The sequence below is a fragment of the Apus apus genome, chromosome 1 (genome assembly GCF_020740795.1).
Source record: "Apus apus isolate bApuApu2 chromosome 1, bApuApu2.pri.cur, whole genome shotgun sequence".
NCBI classification, from domain to species: Eukaryota; Metazoa; Chordata; class Aves; order Apodiformes; family Apodidae; genus Apus; species Apus apus.
Window position 1 is genome coordinate 103,458,017 of NC_067282.1, and position 25,518 is coordinate 103,483,534.

The following is a 25,518-nucleotide window of genomic DNA, read 5'->3' on the forward strand; positions in this document are numbered from 1 at the left end:
TTGAGGAATTGTGTCTATTATTCCCCAAACAATGCTCTCCGTGACACACATCCACCTGCCTATTTCTGACCATGTCTTCCCCCAACTCTTTTTTGCCTTTTTGTCCTCTTGGCACCTCCAGTTCCTCACTGCACCAGTGCCCCTAGCAGAGCTTCTCTTCCTGCCCGTTACCTCTGCAGTCTCCCTCTCCTGGCCTCTTTGTCAGAGCTTCAGAAATGTCCCAACACTGGAGTGCACTCCTCCGGACTGCATGCACCCAGAATGCCCCCAGGGATGCTAACAGGGACCAGCATCCTAGCAAAGTCCATACACAACAGCCTGACATCCAGAGCGAAAAGGTTGGCCCTCGGAGCTAGCGGTTACAAGCAGCTGGAAGGAGGGTCTGATAACAGCAAACACTGAGCAACACATTTGTATTTCTAACTGTTGCTGCCATTAAGCATCATAAGTAAGTAATTAATGTCAAGCTTTTAAGAACTGTGCAGAATTGCAATTTGTTCTTGTTATTCTTTTGAGGCTGCTGCTTATTTGTGCAGATATTTACACTAGTAACTTTGAAGTATTAAAGCATTTTAACTCACTGGGTTAAAAACACTGCGTAGTTTGGACTGAACCCCTAGTTTGTCATCCTCTTATCATGACTAATCAAATCTTAGCTGGGGCTTCCAAAACGTAATTGCACCCAGCTGGGTTGTTGGTTTTATTTCTGGGGTTGTTTGTTTTTTTTCCTTGTCACTCTTCTCCTCTTTGGAGAAAAATTATTTGATTGTTAAACACAATTAAAAATTGTACTTCAATTAATTTCTCCACTCCATCAGAAGCTGTATTTTTATTGTCATTGTAACTATAGTTAAGTTACAGCTATTCTGGTGCAGAATAATAAAACTACAATTCTGAACTGCTATTAAAAAAAGCATGAAAGATAAATTATGTGCCTGAATTAACTCCATGGTAGAGTAAGTATGTATCTTTAAGTCTCCAACAGCACTTAACTTTGCTTTGGGTGTTACAGCTTATTCAGCTAAGACATTCTTGCATACTTCTATCCTGCACTGTTAATTTCAGTTTTGAAAGTTTTCTTGATTTAATCTGGGACCTCTGAACAGTCAAAAACTGTGAATCTTCAATAAAAACCATGCTGGTTATTTCTTGTGTAATGCCAGTAGTGCCTGGAACTCCAAATAACCACAAGCTTAAATATTTGAAATTTTTTCTATGAAAATCTGAAAGCTGAACTGTGAGAGGAAAATGACCAGGAGAACACTTTCAAATTCAATAAATGTGACATTTGTTTAATACATTCCTAGTTCTAAACGCTTTCTCCTATTAAAAGGTCCCTTAAAAAAACTACTTCACAAAAATCTAATTTGTATTACAAATTTTTAAAAGCTTTTTTAAAGATGCCTTGAACTTGTCTTTCAAGCTGCAGTCTTTTGGGTGGTTTTACATAGCTGTCGTTCTAACAAAGATGTAGAATAAAGGTTACATTGCAGAGAAACTCCAGAGCCAACTAGCAGCTGAATGAATGCACACCTCAGTACTGGTGTGTTTACAAGGCTAACTTCAAGCAGCCCATGAAGGGTACATTCACTCTGCTTGTTAAGCTCACACTTGCATCTCAATTTGAGCTGTAACTTGCAGACTGTGTAAGCTCTTAAATCTCTTGCCTTTCTTAGGGCAGCTAGAACACTCCAAGAGTTGGGCACTAGAAGAAAACCAGCATCCCAGGCAAGCTCATGCACAGTGCACACAGTAAGCTTTGCAGAAACCCATGCAGTTGACAGCCAAGACACAGTAAAAACCAGCCTGAAAACACCTGTGGTTAAGTCATTTGAACGGATGGAATTGCACCTGTGAAATCAGTAGCAACACAAAAGCAGTTTAAAAACTCACTGATTGCAGTGAATCAAACGGGATGCATGCCTGTACTAATTTGGGCACCACAGCAGCTGCCAACTGATGGCACCTACCACTGATTTAGCTTCTCACACTGAGAACCAACCAGACAAGGAGGATTTGTCACCATCAGCGAGTTTCTGTGCTGTGGCAAAGCAGTTTTAAATGGTGAGAATAGGCTGCCCAAGAGAGGGGCTCTGAGCCCTATGGTTTGGATGATACTAGGGCAGCTGGTGGAGATGCTGCAGCTGCATTGAGACATCTGCTGGCAACGTCTTCTTGTACAATACTATCACACTAGCATAGACCTGATATCCGTAGGAAGAAGGCCTAAATGTTTTGGAAATGAGCAACTAAAAGGACACACAGGAAGTGAAAGCTTGAGATACCCAACCCATTGAGATCTGCTTCAGGTACCTCTATTGTTCCAGCATAGTCAAGTGCTGAATTTTTACCAAAGCCTTGCACCACTGATAAACCACACAGATTATAACGATTGATTACATATTTCTAACCTTTTGCTTTAATCTTTTCTATTTTATCTCTGCCAATAATAATAGCCTAAAGCACTCCTTTTCCTTATTCTTCTGCTTTCAGGGTAGTGTTAGTCTTTTTAATCTCTCCCTACATGGAAATCTAATCTTTCCTTACAGTGTTAAAATGCAGTGGCTCAGATGATACCACCATAGTTTTTGTAACTGTTTTTGGTGGGTTTTTTGGTTGGTTGTTTTTTATTATAAAAGAAAGTGGTCAAAACTGAATATCAAAGCCTAGCATATTCAGGCTGCATCTGCACTGGGCAGAGCATGATGAAGATGCAGGTTGGAGAAGAGCTGGTGCTGAGGACCCCATGCCAACCCACACCCAGCTCGGTGTTTTATACTAGAGGAGCTCCAGCCTGACCCGATGGGTGCAGCAGGGGCACTCCCTCCTGCACACGTTTCAGTCCCCAGACACCAAATGTAGTGATTCGAGTGGGAAGGTACATGCCAGGTGCACTTCTGATCTCAATGAAAACTGTGATGAGGAAAAAAAGTTTTGAAAAAAAGCTCCCAAAACACAGGGCCCACACAGAATTTACTCAAATTACCAGCAAGACTCTTTCGTAGGTCACTCTGATATAGCCAGCATCAAAGGCTGGCAAAATCAGCACCTCCACCTCTCTTTCCAAACCAGTATTTCCCCTTGAGGTAACTATCCTGCCTCTGAAAACTTCTGTCCTTTATTTTTAAATAAATATTCCTGTGCTGACAAGATGGCATTTCCCTATTTGTGCTTTGTTGCAAATAGTGCAGTAAGCAGGTGGGAGCCTAGGAATTCCCTTGGGATATCTGCCCCCCCTTAATGCCCCAGCATGCAAACTGCACAGGCAGCACGCTGGCTGGGGACAGTGCCTTCCTCAACCTTCAGCAGCTTATAGCGCACATTAGAGGCTACCTCTAAAAGTGGAAAATGGAAAAAAAAGATACAAAAAAAAATTAAAAATACTCCATGTCTAGCTGTATTCAAGCTGCAGGGTTGTCAGATCTCAAACTTAAATCAAAAGCATTGGAACATTTGATGCTCTGCTCCCACGGGCTAGGACTGATTGGGGAATTTGCTTTCATCTGGCGAGCGGGGAAAAAAAAGCCTCTAGTCTTTTGTGGTTATGGAAGAAAGCCTGAAAATGAGACCCTGCAACAACCTAGCTGCTCAAAAAATTAATGGGAAACATGAAGACTTCGAGCTTTTTTTTCATTATTCTCATGACTTGAGGATCTGACTCATGATTTTTTAACACGTCAGGCTGGAAACTGCTGAGCAACCAGAGCAGCTCATCTTGGAAAGCACAGCACGATCCCTGCCCCGGTGCCCTCGAAGCTCCCCAGGCCCTCGCCCGCCGCCCTGACCGGGATGCGAGCGGCCACCGGGTGCTCCCCCGCCCGTCCACCTTGCCGGAGGAGGGACCGGAGGGAGCCCAGCTCTTCTTGCCCATCACCTGGGGGCTCCAGCAGAGCCCCAGGGCCGGCAGAGGCCAGGGGGTCCGGCCCCAGCCCTGCAGGGGCACCGTCCCGGCGCCCTGCCTGCCGGAGCTCCGGGCAGACGGCGCCGGGCGGGACCCCGCTCCTCCCGCCGGGCCAGGGCACTGCCGGGCGGCTCCCGGAGGCCACGTCGGAGGGAGCCGTGCGGGAAGGAGGCCGCCTCGGGGGGCAGCCGCGGGGCAGTGCCGGCGCTGGAGCCTCGGGGGATGGGGGGGCAGCGCGTCCCTCCCGAGCACCCCAGCCCCTTCCCGGTCCCGGCGGGAGGCGAGGCGGGGCGGGGCGGGGCGGGCAGCTTGCCCCGGCGGCGGCAGGAGGAGGAGGAGTCTCCGGAGGCGCCCGGGAGCCCGCTCGGAGCATGTCTCCGTCCCCCTCCTCCTCCGCCTGCCCCTTTGCCGCGCAGCCCTCAGCCGGGAAGGGCCGCCGCGCAGCATGGGGAGCTGCTGGCTGCGCCTGGCCGCGCTGCTGGCCCTGGGCGCCGGCCCCGGCCTGGCCTACCCGGGTAGGGACGGGGAGGCAGGGGGCGGCGGGGCCGGGGGTGGGAGCGGGGGGCGCGGCGGCGGAGCCCCCTCCTCCCGCCGAGCGGCGGGAGCTGCCGCCGGGCTGCAGCCCAGCCTCGGCCCGCGGCGGGGCGGCGCGGCGTGCCCCTGGCCGCCCGGGGAGGGGGTGGGCCGGGAGCCCCGGGGGCAGGGGGGACCCCGGGGGCAGGGGGGACCCCGGGGGCAGGGGGGGCCCCTGGCTGCTGGCTCCCTGCCCGGGGCGCTGTGTCGCGTCCTGCGTCCCGTCCTCGCTTCGGCTCGTCTTGGGTGTGCGGAGCTCCGGGTTTTCAGGCGTGATGAGAAGTTGTAAGGCGCGGAGGGCAGGTTGGCGGTCGCCCGTCGGCTTTCCACGTTGGGCATCGTATTGGCGGCTCCGTGCCGTTTTCCTGGCAAACTTGCAAGGGGCTGAGGAAGAAGACGCTTGCTCGCTCACTCCGGGTTGCTTCAGCCCGATGGAGACTCTCTAGAGCGTCCTCAGCTGTAAGGAGCAGGCGAGCCTGTGTCTGATTGACCAGCCCCGGCTCCCCAGAGCTCGGCTCTTAAAAGCCTTTCACCAGCGTTTTGTTGCCTGTGTGTGGCTGCACTGGCAGAAAGCTAATCTCAGTTTTCCGTGTGAGAGGTTAGTAAATCTGGCTTTGTTGATAGGCTTCTAGTGATTAAAAAATGAAGTGTATGCTTATTTCGCGTACGATTATTGGCATTTGCTGTAGCCAAATTTGGAATAAGCTCAAATTTAGGCCTATTCCATGGCAAAAGGACATCGACGCGTAGGTCTGCTGGTTCTTTGAAGGCAGCTGCCTCTGGTCAGATTAAATTTCACTGACCTGGTGTCGGACATGGCAAGTTAAGTGAAAACTGGCATGCGGTGGTGGCTTAACAGGTGTAGTCAATGAAAACTGGTGGTCAGAACAGAACCTGCAAAGTAAGCAGATACTGCTCCACACCGAGGTATGTTGCTGTGGGCTGCCGCTGAGGCAAGGCAGTGAGCAGGTGAGGAAGGTGTCTCATACAGTTCACAGCTCTGCGTGTGGAGAACCTGTTTGTTGGTGACACCTATTTTTTTGTATCTGGGAGCCGTCCCTACTTAAGCCATAGTTCTACCCACAGAGGGGCATAAAATGGCATAATGATGGTATTTCTGACTTGAAGTTAGGTTTTCTTATTTTTGTTGGCGTGCCTCAAGTGGCTTCTTTCCAACACGAAAGATGCTGGAACACACAGTTTATGTTCTTTCTTTACAAAACACTAAGGTATTGGACACATCAGTTGCTAAATCAACAAAGACAACAGAAGTTTCTGTCCTGGCATTTCTCTGAGGACTATTGTACTGCCAAACTCTCTTTATTTTCTTAGGAAGATGACTGAATGCTTTACTTTGTGGTTCATGTGAATGTTAGTCTTCAGTTAGTTTGCAGAGGATGCTAATATCCTGTTCTTCTCTTTCTACCTAAAAGGCCAAATGGCCTTCTCCAGTCTCTTAAAATCCAGTTTTGACGTGTAATCTTCAAGTTGGCTGCACAATAGCCTGCTTGTTTCAGCTTTCACTCATTTGAAAGTCCAATTTTCCTCTTATGCTTCATGTCAAAGACTCCAAAGAGCTTTAATCATTAGCAGCTGTATTTGCAAACCCTAATATGAAGTTAGGGTTCTGTTTCTTTTCTTTGTTTGTTGTTTGTTTGTTTGTTTTAAATAGAGAAAATGTAATACTATTTCAAATCTTTATTCTCTGTATGAAATCTAGTTAAACAGTAAATAGATATTTTCTTTAGTGGCACTGTGTTAGTTTCTAACTGTGCATTAGGCACAGAATGCCATTAAATAAACTAAAATAGACTTCTTAAAACTGCATAGGATGCATGTATATATGGCCCTCTTGAATACAGATTATATGTGCTAAGTGTATATAATGGCATGAATAGTTCTGTCCAGGCAGGGATTGGAGATGATACGGGAGGTGTAGTACAACAATCAGTAGCAGTTATTCTGTATGTCTGCAAGTTGCTGATGCCCTTTTATTGTTGGTCTAATGCAGTAGTAAATGCTAGCAGACATGATACAGGCTTCTGGAACATGTAGAGTGTATAAATGTACTGTTTATAAAAACTTGCTATTGAGATTGCCATCAGTACAGGTGAGGTTCTTGTCTGTGGACAGTAGGAATGAGTTTATAACTTGGATAATCAAAAACATTGTTTCTAAAAACAAGTTGGAGATGTTGATATTGAGGTGTATTGTACTGTAGTCTCCTCGTCTCTCAGATATTTGAAACCAGTAGTTGTAAATGAATGTTACTGAAATACTTTTCTTTTTTCCTCACTGTAGAGATGTGAATGGGATGGTTATCAACTGGGTCAGATTCACTGCTGGTGAAGGGTGTAGGGAACAATATCTGGCATGCTGTTGTATAAGCTACTGGCTTGAAAAATCAGACTTCTTACATATTTGATACATAAGCTTAGGCAAGTTGCATAGACCTGCTTGCAATTTCTTACTTTTTCCTGTTGGAGATGCCTGTGTAAAAAGTCTGCTACTCAGATACCGCTGCATATTGATTAACATGGGTAGTGGCGTTTGGAGATGGGCAGGGACTTCAGCCCAGACTGTTAGATGTCTTGATACACTGTTGGTGAACCGTGAGTGAGTGAAGGCCAGAGACCGTGTGAGGAGCACCCTTTGCCTGGATGTGCTGTAAAGACAAAAATGATGAATCCTGTATTCTTGCTGTTTTTTGACTCCATGTTAGAATTTCTTCATACTCAGTCACTGCAGGCGGGCCACTTCAGACGGGGCATTTAAAGAGTTGGTGAAGCACTAATTGGGTTCTCTGGTATCTTAAAAGGTATATAAAAATGTTCTTAAATTTTTAGGTACCTATGCAATGGTTTTAACTCTTGAGGCCTGTTCTGTGCTGCTGTACTGGAAATTAGGTAGTGTAAGGGTCCCAGGACCATCTTCATTGGGTGACACTTTTTCCAAGGAATGGTCCTCAGCCCACTAGTGTGATTGTTGGGAGTGGAGGGCAATGAAGAGGCAAACTCCAACATTCTCATTCCTCCCTACCTCCACCCCAATCACACTCTAAATTTTTAGTCCAGAAGAGCATATCAGTAATCTAATACTTCATGAAATTGTGATGTATACTGTATTGTAATACGTACTGTAATTTAATGTTGTCAATCTTTGTCTTTCGTGGTACTTCCGTGAAACTTCTGAAAGTATAAATGCTTTTCCCCAACTGGGGTAACACATTAGGTATTCCCCTTGGCTACATTGTTTCAAGTTATGTTCTATGTTAAGGACTGTGCTGGTGATCATCGGTTTCACCAGGCATTTACTTACGTTTTTTAGTGTGGTAAATGAACAGCCCAGCATACAGGACATTCCTGGATGGCTGGCAGTTCTCTGCCACTGTTTCTAACTATTGATTGTTTTTAAAGAAGCAATTTTAAGACTGTTCAAACTGAAAATTTATGCTGCATTACCTTGAAAGTGGCTCCAAATGATGGGGTTTAACTTTAACAATTCCGATCTTGCCTGTAACTTGAAATAGCCACTTGAGAGCTCTGCCAGACTTTGAAACCACTTCAGCTTGTCATTTGGCACAACTTTACATAACGAGAGAAAGGATTTTTGTATTTCTTGGGAGACCCATGGAAATTAATTAAATTTCCCCAAGTTAATAAACATGGGAAGCTCAGCTTTGCCAGTATTCTCCTTTGGTTTACCTGAACAATCTTGACGAGATTTTTTGTGCTTGAGGAAATAAATGATGTCTTTGCTGTGTTCATAATGCACAGATATATGGCAGGAGTAGTTATCTGGAGAGTAAACCTCTGTCAAGTGCAACCTTAGGATGATAAGTCCTTCCCCCACCGACCGTTACCTCTAACTAGTGTTTCTTGGCAGCTGCAGAGATTTTTCATCAGAGAAATGTCTAAAATTACAGCCCCCTCTTCAGTTCTGTGAAGAAGGAAGGAGAATGACATTAGCCCAGGAGCAAGTTAAGAGCCCACTACCAGCATGCTGAAGTGGGTCTGTCAAAATGCCTTGGTGCTGGACTACTGCTAAAATGAAGCTTTTATGCTTTTTTGAGGACAGATTGTTCCTCATGATTTTTCGCTGATTTCCTAAACAGAAGTTACTGGACAGGCTATGTTGCAGTTCCCTGGTGTCACTGGCTGGTCTTTATCAGCTCCTGATTCTCATTTTCAGTGCTATTTTTGGGCCTTCTTCTCTAGCACTTAGCAGATGCAACCACTTCACTTTTCCTCATATCCTTTTCAACAGCATCTCTTTTTTTGATGGCTTTTGGGAATTGTACTTTCCCTCCTGGAAACATTAAACAACTGTGGCCTGGTTTTGTCCATAAGCATGGACTCCTTTTTCTCTCCTCTGCTGTCCTGGGCTTCCTCCTACCCATCCCTACTGCCTGGTTCCTGGCGTGCAAGACCTTGGGCAGTATTCCTCACCTCTATCCCTGTTTATTCAGGTGCTAACACTGTTGGGCCCAGATCTGGGCCTTGGCTGGAGTTCCCTAGGCATGTCTGCAGTAGCGGAGAGATTTCCAAAATGGCTTTCTCCCAAAACTGCTGTTTTGCATTGCTGGAAACGTCCCCTCTTCTCTCACCCGGGCAGGAGTTTTCAACTCTCTTCTACTTTCCGCTTGTGTTTTTTAATTAAGCTCTTGACTTTGAGACAGGCTTCTCAGCTTTCTTGCCTTGTCCTGCTTGAGCATCCCCAACTCGCTGGGTGTGAGTAACATGATGGCTTTTTGTGTTGGCGTGAGTTGCTGCAAGCCTCCAGGAAGTGGGAAGCCTGCTGACAAGACCAGATCAGGGCATGGCTCAAATAAATGTATCTAGGATGTCTTCCATTACCCTCTTATGCTATTTGATGTGAAATCACAGAATTTTCATGGTTGGAAAGAACCTCTAAGATCAGTTGTGTCCTGGGCTACATCAAAAGAATCGTGGCCATCAGGTCAACGAAAGTGATTCTCCCCCTCTATTCTGCTCTCATGAGACCCCACCTGGAATACTGTGTCCAGTTCTGTAGTTCCCAACATGGAAAGGACATGGAGCTCTTGGAGCAGGTCCAGAGGAGGCCATGAAGATGATCAGAGGGCTGGAACTCCTCTCTTATGAAGACAGGCTGAGAGAGTTGGGGCTGTTCAACTTGGAAAAGAGAAGGCTCTAGGGAGATAATAGCACAGGCTTCAAGTACCTGAAGGGGCTACAGGGAGGCTGGGTTGGGATTTTTTGTAAGGGCATGTAGCAATAGGATGAGGGGGAATGGCTTTAGACTGCAAGAGGGTAGGTTTAGATTGGATATTAGGAAGAAATTATTTCCTATGAGGATGGTTAGACACTAACACAGCTTGCCCAGGTAAGTTGTGGATACTGCCTCTCTGGCAGTGTTCAAGGCCAGGTTGGATGGAGCTTTGAGCAACCTGGTCTAGTGGGAGGTGTCCTTGCCCATGCAGGGGGTTTGAAACTAGATGATCTTTAAGGTCCCTTCCAACCCAAGCCGTGCTATGATAAGCACCAAGGGTTGGACCCATTTTATTGCTTTGGATGGGGCTGCTTCTTTTAGCTGGATTTCTGTGGGTCTTTAATGCCGTGGTTTCAGCTGCTAGCTCAGTTACTGGGAGGGCTGATCTCGCTTCCTGGCAGTGTGCAGGGCAAATTACAGGCTGGGAGAGGGAAACACCCCCAGCTGTGCTGAAGCGCTGAGCCTCTGCCAGCCTGTGCAACTCAAGCTGGGGGCACTTGGGCATTTTTGGCAAAGGTTTTTGCTGTTTAAGCAGATACAATTTGTGTAGAGTCACACTTTTTGCATACTTGATGAAAATATGTCTTTTAACACAGGACATCAGTGGGTTTTAGGTTAGCTGATGTGAGAAACCAAGTTTTGCTCAGTGCATAGAGCTTAAAAAGAAAGGAGAATGCTTGAAATTATGCATGTTCTGGATTACTCTTGTGAGACACTAGCAAGTCATTCTGAGCTATTTTCTGGAAGGGGGCAAAAACCCCCAACTGAAACATGCAAGATGTATAACATAAAGATTCTTGATTGCATTTGTTTGTGTGTTTGTTTTTAAACTGGTGAGTAAATATCTATGTGTGTTTTATATGTCTTTGATTTCTATAGTCTTGGAATTGTGATATGCAGCTGTGTCCTTTGGGGAGGCAGAGATGAAGCTTCCACAGCTTTGCAAGAAAACATAAACCAATACATTTTATGTTACTGCTCTCTTTTGCACCCAATCTTGCAGTGTCCATGTATGTAATTTGGATGACTTAGAAGTTTGTATTATAAGGAAAGTTTGTTTTGAAGATTCTGAAATTACTGTGGTGTTCTTACAGAAAGAAACCCTTTTTTTTTTTTTTTTCCAGCAGTGTAAAATTTTAAATTTGTCAGAACTCTGAGTATTCAGACAGGTTTGCTTACAATGTGAGCCATATGATTGAAGACATCTGATTTTATTCTTTCCTACTTCTCACCCTCTTTTTGTTCTTTTCAGGAAATGCCATTGCAGTTTAGGGTACTGGATTTAGGCATGTCATACATATGTCCACTAAGAATAGTATTGAAGTTTGAAACTAGTCATGTATACAAGGCATCTCCAGCAGTGCCTTTGTCATGCTGCATGGTTTGCCCAAAGCCTACATTTAACCAGTGTGGGCTGGCAACATGAGTCACTTAGCAAAATCTCTCTTCTTTTAGGCTGTACCATCAGAGTTTTAACCTTTTAGGGTCTGTGATCCATGCTGGTGTCCCTCAGAGGTCTTTTTTCAGACTTCCTGACACTTACTGGCCAGATGGGGGGAGATTCTGCTTCCAAGTACTGTCTCAGAGTTAAGAGCCAGTGCTAATTTTCTTTAGAGTTTTCAACTTTGGGGCAGTGCTCTTAAAAATAATTACTTGATTTGATTCTGCCCTTCTTGAGTTCATCAGTTGTGGCTGTCTAGTTGATGCTGTGTCACTCATAAGTAAAACAGGCCAGTATTAACATGCCCCTATCCAGCTATTCTTAAAGATGAAAAACATGTTAGTTCACAGACATTCACTCTTCTAAGCTGCCCAGAGGCAGATACCAGAAACAATATGCCTGGCATTGAGTTACAGAGGCAGTGAAATGTTTAAATTAAAAAAAGAAAAACCAAAACCATAACCCAACAAATAATAAAAAGGTCTTTCTCATACTTCACTTTTCTGGGAAAGGAGTGGATGTGGGTGCCCCAGAAGGCTACTTGATACTGAAAAGATCTTTATTACTGTAGTAAGGAAAAAAAGGAATAACTTGTTTTAGGTGTCTTTTGTGCAGACATCTGACAAGTAGTTTGCTTTGACTTTATATTACTCATTTCTTTCCGTGACATTAAGGCAGCTGATTAGCCTGTGTCTGCATCCCCTTTGTAGAATGGTTTGTCTGGAGAGCTTTGACTGAAAATGTTCATACAAGGAACAAGTACTATTATTGTTATTGCATGTAAGGCTCATCATATTAAGGAAAGTTGTGTGGCTGTGTTTAGTTATGGAGCTGCTACAGGTTGCTCTTGGGTCTCTGTAAAACTGAGAAGGGGTGACCCCTAACTGGTTGTGGTACTGGGCATACCTGTGTGCTCTTCTGGATTGTCTTTCCATTACCCTCATTACAGCTTCAATTACAGCTTCTGGCTGTGTTTCCATTTCAGTAGGTACCAGGAACCACACTTTGAGTTTCTCACTGGTGCTTGACACCGTGCTCAGATAGGAAATATGTGTCTGAGAGAAACAGGAGATAAGAGTAACTGTAAATGTGCCTTGCCTTTGAGTTTAAGGAAATTTCTAATCAAATTAATCAAGTCCCTAGTAGCTCTGTTATAAGGGGAGGCAGCTTCTCTATAAATGCTAGCAGTGCTGTTGGTGTATCACTGATACCTTTTTGTCCTTTCTAGCAGCACACTAGAAGCTTGCAGCGCTTAACTGGCTGAGAACTTGGCACCTTTTTTGGATAATATGAACACCTGATTTTTTTTTTCTTTATACAATAAATGCTTCTGACTGGGAGTTATGTGCCTCTGTCCAGCTGAATGTCAAAACCAAGAATATTAAATGGTATATTTAGACGGTTCCAAAGCATTTCAGACCTCTTAGATACCAGTAACAGCACAGGATGTGCACCGCAGCCCTGGAAGTTGTTTTGTTTTATTCTTATCTAAAATAATCTCTGCCATATTTTTGTCTGCCAGTGTGTAGGGAAATCTTTATTGTGTGGCATGCTTATAGAATGACTCAGACATTTTAAAAAAAACCACATATATTGCGTGTTCAACAAAAGACAACTTCTAACTCACCAGAAAGATAATGATTGATTTATGGCTGATATCCCTGTTGGAAGACTGAACTGGTTTGTCAAAATGAATCAGTGCAAAGTAGTTGAAAATAAGTCCGTTGAGTTACAAAATATTTCCATAGTTGTAAGTTCCTCATAATGAAAATGGAGTTTGATTTATTTGCATTGGGTGAAGGCTGTCACTAAAGCACAGCTCTGGTTTCTTTACACTTCTGCCTTTAAATAAGCTATTCTTTATCACAGAAAGGTATGAGAAGATGGGGCAGGGAACAGAAAAGAGATCGTATTGCACTACGTGACACATGGGAATAAATTAATGTATTATTGCTAGGTTTTCTGGTGTAGAGCCTGATTGTTCTCAGGGTTCCAGTTCACAGGAACCTGTGCTCTCCAAGTGTTCTCAGCCTTATTGGGGTGAAGACACCATGGTAAGTGGGACTGACAAATGGCAACAGAAGTGTGCAAAGGGAAGACATAAATAAGACCTTGTGGCTGCACAGATTGGTTATTGTACAATTTACATAAACTTAACTAAAGTACTGTTTAACAAACTGCAGGCTCTTCTCATTGCCCACCTCCCAAGCCCTTGTGTGAGCTGATGCAGTAGCTTATGTTTTGGATTATGTTTGCTTAAACAGTTCTGTTAAAACCATCCTATTTAATTTCTAGTCACTTCTGATTTCCACTGTGGAAGGAGCTGTGAGGAATCCCTGCTATTGCATGAGATACTCTGTGTGTGTGAGGAGGGGAGGAGAAAGGCTTGGCAGGCTCCACGGTACACAACTGCTGACAAGTTTGTACAGGGTTGTATCTCTTTTACGCATTACTTCTCAGCTGCCTGCCATGAGAGTGCTCCAGCCCCGTAACAAGCTCCTGAACATTTCTGAAGGCTGGAGCAGGTTTTGCATTGGAGAGCTGGCTGATGGACTGGTTCTGCTAAGAGCTTCTTGCTGAGGTGGTAGGTTGCTGAGAGATGGCTGAAATTATCTGTAATATAGCTGCTTTTTCTGAGAAAATTATTTCTATTCTCAGAGTGGGTTGGATGAGGGAGTTGGAACCAGGGAGCTTACTGCCAGATCTTTTTGGAGGTTGCCCTTGGCCTGATTTCTTACTGGCAAGTGTTGACTTCTCTCAAACTGCTGTTGAGCTTGTGCCTTTGCAAATAAGAGATGCCAAAGAGCCTGTCTGCTGCAGAGTCAGAGCTGTGAGAGGCAAATGACTGGGTAGTTGTCATGTACAGCCAGTGTAACCACTTGCCTTCCGCTTCAAGTTAATGCTAAGCATAGCATCCTGTTTTCTTTGGTGTAAAAAGGCCAGTACAGGGCTGTGATAAACAGTGGGGAGCAATGCTGATTTTCTTTTGCTGTGGAAACTGATTGTACGGTATGTTTCTGATTTTGCATATCATAGTAAACTGTCATACGAAAGAAGGGAAATTTTAAATCATAAAAAGAAATCAACAAAACTCAAGAGCACATTTGTAGATAGGCAAGTGGATGGACTCCTGTTGGTTGTTATGTGATGTGTCTGCAATGGAAATCCATGTGAAACCTTTCACCATTTTTAATAACGTGGGGTCGGATTCACAAATAGAAGGCCAGAGCACTAAATCAAGGAAACTGTGCACTCGATTTTATTTTTTTTTGTCTGGATGGCTCAATTAATTAAGGTTTTTTCCAGAAGCTATTCAGGCTCCCCAGCTGGAATAGTATTTTTTTTTTTTATTCCTGAGAAACATCGTATTTTGTAGAGAGGCACAGAAAACTGTGGAGTCAATATTTTTCAATTATTTAAATAAAATAGGGGAAGAACTTCAAATTTATCATTTCTACATAGAATACTTCAGGGTTAGGGATGTTTTGGCACCATGAGGGCTGGCAGTGGGACAGGGACCTCCCCCTGCAACCCCATCCCACTATGCCCAGAGGCAGGGAGTAGAGCTGGGGTGGGGACAGTGCTCCCACTGCAGGGAGAGGGTGGCTCTGAGGCCAAGGCAGGGGCCCAGATGGCTGAGGGGGTGGGTGGCTTGGACCTGGTGTGAGCATTTCCAGGAGTGATAAGTCTCATGTGTTTGACCTCCAGCTGGAATTTGGGTTAAATTCCACATTATTTACAGTGTATTAAGGCTTAGTAATTATTTAGAAAATGGTTTCATTTTTCTGTGAGAATTCTAACTAGCTTAGTACTTTTTGCATGGATTACTATTTTTTTCTTTCCCAGTGTTTGACATCCTCCTCTTTTAAATCCGTATCTCCGGTCTGTATGACAAAGACACAGTTCAGTTTTTCAGACTTTGATGCTTCTATGAGGAGGAAACAGAAGTATGATGGCATCTCTTATCCTATCTTTGAGAGACAAAACAACTGATCTTTGCACTATATCCCCAGTTTCTTTGAACACCGTATTTTGACACTTGGAAGAAACTTGATGTGACAAGAAAGCAAGTGAACCTGTAAATCTGTTATTTAAAAATGTCTGTTTTGCTGTGAGTTTGGCTTGTGCCTTCTGAGAGCATCTTGATACCACCAGGACATTTATGAAACTTGAGCAATTTTTCAGTTCTAAACTGACTTTGTCGACAACTAAAATTCATAGAACTGGCTATTTAAGGATTATATCCTAATTACATGAAGGGACCCCTGACCTTGGTAATTTGAAGCTGTCTGCCATCTGGACCGGTCAGTTCTGCCAGATGTTGTTCATCAGTGCTAGACACCAGCCCCCCCTTAACAAAAGGGATCCTGAGCACAGCCATCCTAAGGTAACAGAATGACTTTGTATTCTCCTGCTTATCCCTGCTGTTTCCCAGAAAACTGTTCTGCTGCCAGGAGGCTGGGACTAGACTGGCCCCTGTGGGTGGCATGGCAGCTGTAAGGTCGTGTTTCCAGGAGCTGCAGGAGATAAGGCATCATCCTTCTTGCGGGAGACCATGGTGCTAGTCACAGCCTCACTGTATTTTCTTTTGGCTTTCCAGAATGGGAGGGATGGGTAGAAGGAAAAGGGGTGTTACTGGGTATGTGGTAATGGTGTGTTGTAAGTGGGAGGAGGAGACCGTGAGGCAAGGATGTGCTTCTGATTTTTGCTCCCCTAGGTTGCTCATTACCTGGCTGAGTGATGCGGGGTCTGTGCTGAAGCTGGGACTGGATTCCCAATGGAGAAGGAGAAGCCCTCAGCATTTACTGTGAGAGCTAGGAAAAATTAAGTTTCCATTCTGTCTTCAAGCTCATACCTTTTGAAAAACCTGCAGGTTGTCCACATACACATTCCTCTTCTCTCCAAACAGCTTTCTTTTAGGGTCCCACTTGAGGTGGTCCAGACACCTCTGGTTTCTGGTAGTGTCAGTGGGTTTTCACTGCCCTTTTCTGTCTCCTGAGGAGCAGGGTGTAATTCTGGAAACATGGCTTTGGTGCTTTGGAGTCATTGATTTTATGTTATATTGGTACTGCCAGGGTTATTTTTACTATTTGGTGTTCCAAAGACTGACAAAATATGAGTTTATGTTGATTTATTTTTGTTCACTTTCTGGTGTGGGACATTGGAAGTTTCTGAGCATTGTCTTTTGCAATATGGTGCTATATGTATCTATATTTTAATGTAAAGCTAGTGGCTCTCACGAATCATGTAGTTTCAGCAGATACAATTTGTAAGAATCACCAAATGATTAAATTCTGTTGTATTCAAAGTCATCAATACAGTGTCTATTTTTTGGTAATACTCTTTTGACTTTTGTGATATGCATGTATTGGTAGTGAAACTGAGGAATCTTAAGCCAATATCCTTACAAATTACCTTGATAACCACTCTTTCAGAATGAAACTTGTTTATCCTCTTGTTTTCAATGGAAGTGAGAACTTGGAGAATATCCTTCTGATTGGGAGTTGCCACTGACATGAGTATTGATGAAAAATGAGCAAGGGTTTGGAGGGAGTATCTTAAATGTCCAATCAGCATTATTTTAAGGAGGCAGTAGTAAAGAACTTTTGAATTTGCCTTAGGATATGCTTAACATTATTTTAAACAAAATGAGCAAGCTAGTTCTCATCAGTTGGTGTATACAACTTTTGTGATTTTGGCTGTGAACTCCACATCAGATACTGTTCACTTTGAGGTTGTTTTTAATATCTGTTCTTCAGAAATAAATTCCTACCTCCTCAGTCGTGACAGCAGTTGTTTACTTTTTCCTTTAATTTATTTGTTTGCTACTAAATTTTAAGTTCCTCTGCACACCATCTTTTTTTTTTTAAGTTCCACCTGTTTTTCTATCATCTTTGCTCATTTTTTTACCTGCTGACTGCCCTATACAGCTCTGAGTTGTTCCTTCTGATCTTCCTCCTTATTGTGATGCCTGCTTTTTCTCCTTCATGCTACCCTTGCAAAAAACTAGTAAAGCATGAGTAGTCCTGGAGTCCTTAAAAGTCTCTGTTTTGCTTCCAAGAAGGGCCTTCTATATTAACACCAGAAGCTTTTGATTCTTTTGGCTGTTTGCAGATTGTTTGCTGGTATCGTGGATAAAATAACAAATTTTCTAGAGCAGGGACTTTGTAAACAAATACTTGTGCATTTAGTTTCTCTGAAAGGAAGCTGCTCACATGGAAGTGAGACCTAAAGTATATTGTGGCCAACTTCTCCTGGGCTGCAGTCATATTTATTCCTAAGAAGATAACTAGTGAGAAAATGCAAGCTTACAAGTTGAAGCTAACTTGGGGAGAAGTCCTACTTGAGCCAGCTAAGGATAACGAGCCACAATAACAGGTATCTATTTCTGGTTTAGCAGTGACTTAAGCAGAGAAGGTAAAGAAAAGTTGTGCAGGGGAGAAGTCCTCAAGAGAGCTTGCTGCTAGCATAAGGTTTCTAGTAGGTTCCGTGTTGCTTCTGACACTGCGTAACACCATTTTTTTAAAAAGCAAGAGGAGATCACAGACAGTAGCTTCACATTTTTCTGCTCCCTTTCTGTTTTCTAGAAACTTGTTGGAGAGTTTCCTATGGATCACAGGCAGCTCCTGATGTGAGTTTTCAAGTGTTGGTGTAGTGTCTTATACTTAAAGCTGAGATTTTTTTTCCTGGAAAGCCTTTCTTTTAGTCTCCTTGTGAAAACTGAAAATTACTTTTTAAATGGCAAAGCTTCAAAAATAATGTGTGACTTGGGGATGAAGAGGGGAAAACAGTATATCTGGTGCTGTAGTATTAAAAGTTAGATACTGAGATGTGCCAGTTTCCACTGTCAGCATTAAAAAAAACCAAACAAACAACAAAATTACTCCATCTGTCACCAATTCAAAATAGATCAGGATTAGTTTTCAATCTCTTCCTTTGGAAAGTTATCTCAAAGTCCACTGGAACTTGTCATTAAGGACGCTTTCAGCTTAAATGTTCTTTACCTAATTAACCTGTTAGTAGTAGATCTACCTCTTTTTAGTTACTACTAGTGCACAGCTTACGTCTTTCCTGGAGGGCACCAGCCATCCCAGCTTTTAGGAAACTGATGAATACAGGTATGCACAGCTGAACCATGCTGTCAACAGAACTGTTCTTTCTTTCAGTGAGGTGAAAGATTTCAAGGGTCAAATGTGTCAGTAAGGTCCATCAGCAAAGCAGCTTTGGAAATAAGAGTGTCTCTGGGCAGTCATCACATAGATCTCTTGAGGGTCACAGAGTCTCCAAAGTCCTGGCAGAAGAGGAGGGGTTGCTAGCAGGTTACAGGTGGGCAATTCTCAGCTAGAGCTGCTAAACCACTGTGAAGGAAGGGGCTGAACGTATGTCAGCAGTGAGAAGCTAGCCTAGAAAGCAGAGGACAAGTGGAGATGGTGGAGGGCAGGGTTATAAAAGAGCTGGAATTTCCTTAATTGCCTGGAACTTCCTGCTTAAGTAGATAGGGCTATTGTAGGCCATTTGAGTGGTGACAGAGCTGTGAGTATGTGAGATGAGCTGGTGTCTGCCAGGGTGGGACAGAGCCTGGGGTTAGCTGTAGACAAGTATCACTGGTAGATAATGCTGTGTGAGAGCAGCAAAGGAACTAGTGACATTTACAGACGTCCAGGCCACAGGCAACATCTGGACAGCCTTTGCAGAACTTTCTGTATTTTCCATGCACAACCCCATAGCTGCCGTAAATAATGAATATTTTGCTTTCCTCATATGCTTAATCCCTAGCTCAGACCATGTATGTGCTCAGAATAGCATATTATGCAGTGTGAAGCTATGATAGCCGTGGGTTTTTTCTAGGTGTAAACAGTGTGCTTACCCTCCTTAAACCTATTGATTAAAGAATTTACATATTGTTCTGCTGAATTGATATGCATTTTAGTGTTCATGATGCTTTTAATCCTTTTTCATGAACAGTCTGTGATTCTGTAACTGTTCCTAATCATGAAGAGAGAGGCTGCCAACAGGTTTTTTTTTTAGCATTATTTATTGAAGACTTCCATAAGCAAAAATCAAACTTGGGAGTTCCTCATGGCCTGAACAAAGGAAACGTTTTTCTCCAACCTCCTCCCTGTTGGTCTTCTGGCACAATGCACTGCCATTCCAATTATTTAGGGATTTCTTTTGTTTGCCTGTCTTTTGGGGTTTTGTTCTTGTTTTTTTTTTTTAAATTTTGTTTGCCTGGATTCCAGTTTATTTGCAAGATCCTTATCAGAGGGAGCACTTTTAAAAAGGAGGGCAGATGCTCTTGGGCCTTCACTTGCCAGATTAAAAAAAATAAAACAAACTTTGTCTTTCTCCACACCTAGTTACTTAGATGCTCAATTTGGCAATGAAGGCAAAGAAAAAAAAATCCTCACTGGTCATGCTGAAAATCAGTATTTCATGAGAGCATCAGAGTACATTCATGTGTGTAAGGTTCAGATTTTTCTCTTGAATCCAAGCTCCCCTCTTGATCCCCACAGCCCATCTACTTGATGAATTATTGTGGTGCCTTGGGGGTTGTACTCTGCAGCAATCCAGGGAACATGGCCTGTGTGCGAAATAAGGTACAGCACAGAAGATGGCTGATACTTCTCTTGAAGATGTACTAGTGTTGGGTCCCAAGTGTATCTTAATTAGCCTGTCGAGCTGCCCTTTCCCCCCCCCACCCAGGAATCAACACTTTATTTCAATAGCATATGTCTCACCTTTTTGTCTAGATTTGCTTTAAATGAATTTTCTGTTGAAAACCATCGTATACATGTATGTATATTTTACAACTCTGAAACTGAATTTTAAGCAGGATTTGTTGAAATCCTCACTTCCAGTTGAATCTCTCAAAATGTCTCATCACAACAGCAATTCAGAGCTAACCAGAATTGGGAAAATGGACATGTCTCATTTGTTTTCACTGAATAAAAGACACAATTTTCATGAAGGTTGTTGGGCTTTTTATAGCTTCAAGTGAATAGTATTTAAGAAACAATTACCCAAGGCCTTTGATCATTTTATGCATGTGTGCTGCAGGCTGTGTTTGAGTACACTGCTCATCCAACACTACATGCACTGTTGCAGTAAAAGCAAAGAGCAAGATATCTGGGAGGAGCTTTTGGCCACACTAAGGTTCCTGGACTATATGTGTGTGTTGGCAAAGGTGTTTGTAGCCTCTCATTAAGGCTGCCAGCTTTTCCCTTGTCTGCTGCTGTGTTACAGGACTTATGCCTGGGTGGGCACAGAGCCACTTGAACAACTTGCACTTTTATTGCTAGTCTGGAGCAGGGAAGACTAAAACAAAATCTGTGGTGGAAAGTGTTTTGCTTTGGATTTGCTGTATCTACCTACATATGTGCATAAAAGGAAGCACAGCTATATTGTTCTTTACAGAGCTTTTCTGGACTAGCATTAACTTCTGTGTCCATGCAGTTTCCATTCCACCACTGAGTTTTGTGAGGGTAAACTGCATGGGCATGGCTGCCAACTTCTGGATATGTGAATTCTTAATGTGTAATTAATCTTTTCTGAAAGAGCTTCATGGCTTGGTGTCAGCTTCAGTTTCTTCGTATTCATGAAGGGTCACAGATGGCAAAGGAAGAGGCAAGAGATTATCTTTTGGGAATAGAACCTGTGCCTGCATTTTCCTAATCAGATTGGTGATTTTTGTGTAATTGGGTGGGTTTATTTCACAAAGCATAAGCTACTGCTGGCATGCAAACTATCTCTGACCTCTTTTGAACTTACTAGTTCTGAAGCTTTCTGTTCTGCATTTCAGTTGTGCTTTGATTATGATGACTTTGAAAGAACGCTTCTTTGATGGAATCTTGTTTGTGGCATCTCCTCTGAAGCAAGTTAAAACCTGTGCTTTAAAACGTGGTGTTTGCATCTTAATCAATACTGAGACACAGTGAATTAATGTGTATAGCCCTGAGGGGATCTTCTGGGTATTAGATTATTTTCTGTGCCTGAAAGACCTTACACCTGCAAGGAATAGAAGCACAGCAGTGACACAGAGCTTATGGGTGTGCATGGAAGCTGAAGTCTGTGCTATCCACATGTGTCTTTCTGTAAATACAAGCAAGGAAATTTCTTAACATATCTGGAAGGGATACTAAACTGGACATAGGATTATTAACTTGGTCTGGATAAGTGAGCTGTGTTTGGATTCAGGAGCATGCATGACTGTCTTGATATACTCTGCTTCTCAGTTCAGCACAACTTGCTGAACTGTTGAGTTTCTGTGCTGTAACTCGCTTTACTGTGCGTTGCAAAGACAGATGGGAATACTGATGGAGTCAAACAGGAGACTGAGAAGTTGTGTGGCCAGTGGGAACATCCTTTGTGGAAAGAGGACAGATGATGTATTTTGAGTTACTATTCATGTTGAACACTGCCTCATTATAAGCAATTGCCAGTAGATTATCTACATTTAAACATGTTTATTAATAAACAGTTGTGTTTCCATATCAAACGATCTGTAGGAAGGTTCAAGGCAAGTCAGTATCTCTGGCTATTTAATAATTGATTTTGCTGACTCTTCTTCTGCTATTCTGCTTTGATTTATGTAACAAAGTAAATGTTGTATTTTTTTAAGCCTTGCAAGTCAGATGCAACAAAACACCTTAGTGTGTAGGCATATTTTACACAAATACTGAAATCCAACCAAGCCAATGGCATTTAAGCATGACCTTTGCAGATCTGGGGCATAATGTTCAACCAGTGAAGAGTGAGATGAAAAACCTAGATTTTCATTTTTACTGCCATCATAAAGTCAGTGCAAGTATTTTTACACACAAAATAAAGTCCTCCAGTGTGAAGGCTGTGACTATTTTTGGTGCCTTTTCTGCCCCCTCATGTACATCGTCCAGACTTCTGCAGTCTTAGCGTGACCTAGCCCTGCCATACTGCAAGAAGCTCTACCTACAGTCTGCTGCACATAAGCCAAAGTTTAAAAATTCATATATTTGTTATGGCTTCAGGCACTGTGGAATATAAAACTCTGAGGCATAACAGTGGAGGAACTAAATCGAGATGTTGCAGACTTTTGGTGGAAACTAGTCATTCTCTTCTTGCAGGTGCTTAAAATAATCAGCTGCATGAATATAGAAGGAATTCCCTAGCACTCTCCTCTGTTTTGAAGGACAGATCACACGTGGAATGAGCCTTTCCTTTCCTCCCCATATCAAGAGTAGCCAGTGTCTGCAGGCCAGAGAAGATGCCATCTAAGCTCATTTGACTCATTTACCCATGTGCAATGCACAGCGTCATTAGAACTGTCTTTTGGTTTGTCTGTTTGTCTTTTCCCCACTTTGTTTTCCTTTTGATTATTCTGTGAAATTCACCACGTAGAAGAAATTGGAAACTATCCCTGTATTTTTAGGGTTGTTTGGGGTTTTTTTTCTGTTCTCCATTTCCCAGCATTGTTCAAAAAATTGGAAATGCAGTCATCTTTTCTGAAATACCTATTTAAGTAAATTAATAGAATCATAGAATTGTTTTGATTGGAAAAGACCTTCAGGATCATTGAATCCAACCATTAACCCTGCACTGCCAAGCGTGTGACTAAACCGTGTCTCTAAGCACCACATTTATGTGTCTTTTAAATACCTCCAGGGATGGTGTCTTTACCACTTCCCTGGCCAGCCTGTTCAAATGCCTGGCAGCCCTTTTGGTGAATAATTTTTTCCTGTTATCCAATCTAAACCTCCCCTGGTGCAACTTGAGGCTGTTTTTCTTACTGTTGCTTCTTACTTGGGAGAAGAGAGCAACACCCACCTCACTACAACCTCCTTTCAGGTAGTTGTAGAGGATGATGAGGTGTCCCCTCAGCCTCCTTTTCTTCAGACTAAATAGTCCTGGTTTCTTGAGCTGCTCCTTGTAAGACTTATGCTCAAGGCCCTTCACCAGCTTTATTGACCTTCTCTGGACTTGTTCCTGCACCTCAATGTTCTTCTGGTAGCGAGGGCCCTAAGACTGAACAGTAGTCAAGGTGTAGCCTCACCAGAGCCAAGCGCAGGGGAACGATCACATCTCTAGTTCTACTGGTCACACTATTTCTGATACATGCCAAGGTACTGTTGGCCTTCTTGGCCACCTGGGCTCACTGACAAGTCATTCAGCTGGATGTCAACCAAATTGGTGCTGTATTTAAGTCTTCAAGCTTCAGTAGAGCCTAAACAGGGTCATATATCTTTGCTGTTGTTTTTTACGGTATATACCTCAATTTTAGGTGATTCTTATAAGCCCTGAGTGAAAGGGCATGAGAAGGAAGAAAAGGCTTAAGAAACTTGGCATTAGAAATTGATAAAGCAGTGTCCCCTAAAAAATCTGAGCTTTTATTAATGTATTCTGCAGCACGGTAAGTACAGAAGATACAAACCCCTTAATTCTCTCGGAGCTAAACTAGGAGGGAGAGCACTGCTGTTCAGAAAAAAGGCCTTATTGCTGTAGTCTCTTGTACTCAAGTACCTAAACTTGTCCCATGTCAGGGTATAAGAAGTGTCTAGTTGGTTCTGTGAACTATACTATTATTGTCTATCTCTCATTTTCGGTTAATCCAACTAGAAGTTAAAAACCTCCTATGTCAGTCCTGGAAAAAAGCAAGTTTGCATAGCTATTCCAACCTCTTGTAGCCCACATTCTGTATTTTTCTAAAGGGTATGTAGCACAGTGGCCTGTTACATGTTGTTCATGCACACACCTGCCTTGGCATTAGGTTCTTGTGCCCTGATTCTGCCACCAGACCTGCATGTGTGAAGCTTTGCAGTGGGGACAGGAGTCCTGTGTGTGTGACCCTAAATTTGCCCTTGGCAATTACATGAGCAGTGGCATCAAACAGTGGAGCACCACAGTCCTCATTCCCCTTGTCCATGAGGGTAATCCCAGCAACCCTGGTGAGGATAATAAGTTAATAACTCTGCTAAGGTTAATACCATGTAATATCTGAAAGATTTTCCTGTGGAGGTTACCTACCCCTTCGAAAGGTTTTGCCTGCCATGGCCTGAATTGATGTGCCTGACATGTGCAGTGAATTTGGGGATCTTGTTGTCTGGAATAGTGTCTTTCTACCTGCTCAGGAAGCTGCAGTTCACAAAGGAGTAATGTATTTATGAAGGTCAGCTTTTGAGCAAAACTGAGGAACAGCAGAAGTCTTCTTAAAACTTTCTCTGCAACCTGATAGCATTTATTTGTCTTCCTTCTCTGGCTCAGCAAACACTGACAAATTGATTGTTGTTCTCCTGTAGCAATCAAAGCTTTTGCAGACTTATTAACAGACAGGTAAAAGGGGAGAATGATCAGATCCTAGAAATATAGGAAGTATTTTTCTCAAAGCCTATTTGTGTGTATTTAATGTATCTATCTTGTATTGTGTGTGAATATGAATGTGTCATTGTAATCTATGCTCATTGATGAATGTAGCAGTATGCTCCATTTCCATCCCTTTGTTTTTCAGCTGACCAAGGCCCCTGACCAAGGAGAGCAAATGCTGGGTTCTAAGTATGAAAATGGAGACATCATGAGAAGCTGAGAATAGCAGCCTCCATGGGTCTAGGTTGTGGTTCTAAAGCAGCGGAGTCCTTAATCAGATGCTTGATGTTGAACATAAACATCTGTAATCAGCTTTGAGTTGGTTTAGGGTTAAACAAGGGATCTCCTTGAGGCTGGTGAGACCACTTCAGGAGACACTTAAGGGTTTTGCTGAATAAGAATTGTCTTGAAGGCATCAGGACACTTGGAGTGGATTTGGCAACCACAAAACACAGGCAAAGCTGATCCTGAAATGTTCTGATTTAGGTTTTGTGTGAATGGGTAACTATTGTGTCCCATTAGCTTGCCACTTTGAACACTATAAGTAAATGTATTCTCTTAATCAAGAATTCTTCTTGTACAAGGATTTTTACTTTGTGAGAAGGCTTACTGGCTTACTGTCGTAGCTCCTCCTGCCTTATCTAGCAATCGTATCCCTGGATTTAGACATTCAGCACAGGCTATTGGTGACAGACACGTTTTCTACTAGGTTGTGTGTAGTTTCCTTAAAATGCTATGCTCGAATAAAATGTATGTAAAGATAAAGCTTGAAACTAGATGTTCTTTATGCTTCCTTCCAACCCAAACCAGTCAGATTCTATGGCAGTACAGGCCCGGGATTGTAAGAACAGATTGGTGGGAGTGATGTGGGTGGGTGAATTATGGAGAGAGGCAGGGGGAGTAGCAGGTCCAGGCACATGTGAAGAAGGACATGTGGAGACAGTAGAAAATCCAGCAGCTCTGGGTGAGGTGGTGCTGCAGAGCCCAGGGCAGTGGCATGCTGGTGTAGATACATCCTTCC

General features: G+C 43.2%; 1 protein-coding gene across 1 annotated transcript in view; it reads left to right on the forward strand.

The window, feature by feature from the left end:
- Positions 1–4,333: 4,333 nt before the first annotated feature.
- Positions 4,334–25,518, forward strand: part of SRPX (sushi repeat containing protein X-linked) — a 45,263-nt gene continuing 24,078 nt past the window's right edge. The window contains exon 1 of the mRNA XM_051609127.1: positions 4,334–4,416. Within this exon, the coding sequence (XP_051465087.1) occupies positions 4,347–4,416 (70 nt within the window). The 5' untranslated portion in view covers positions 4,334–4,346. The remainder of the gene's footprint in view (positions 4,417–25,518) is intronic.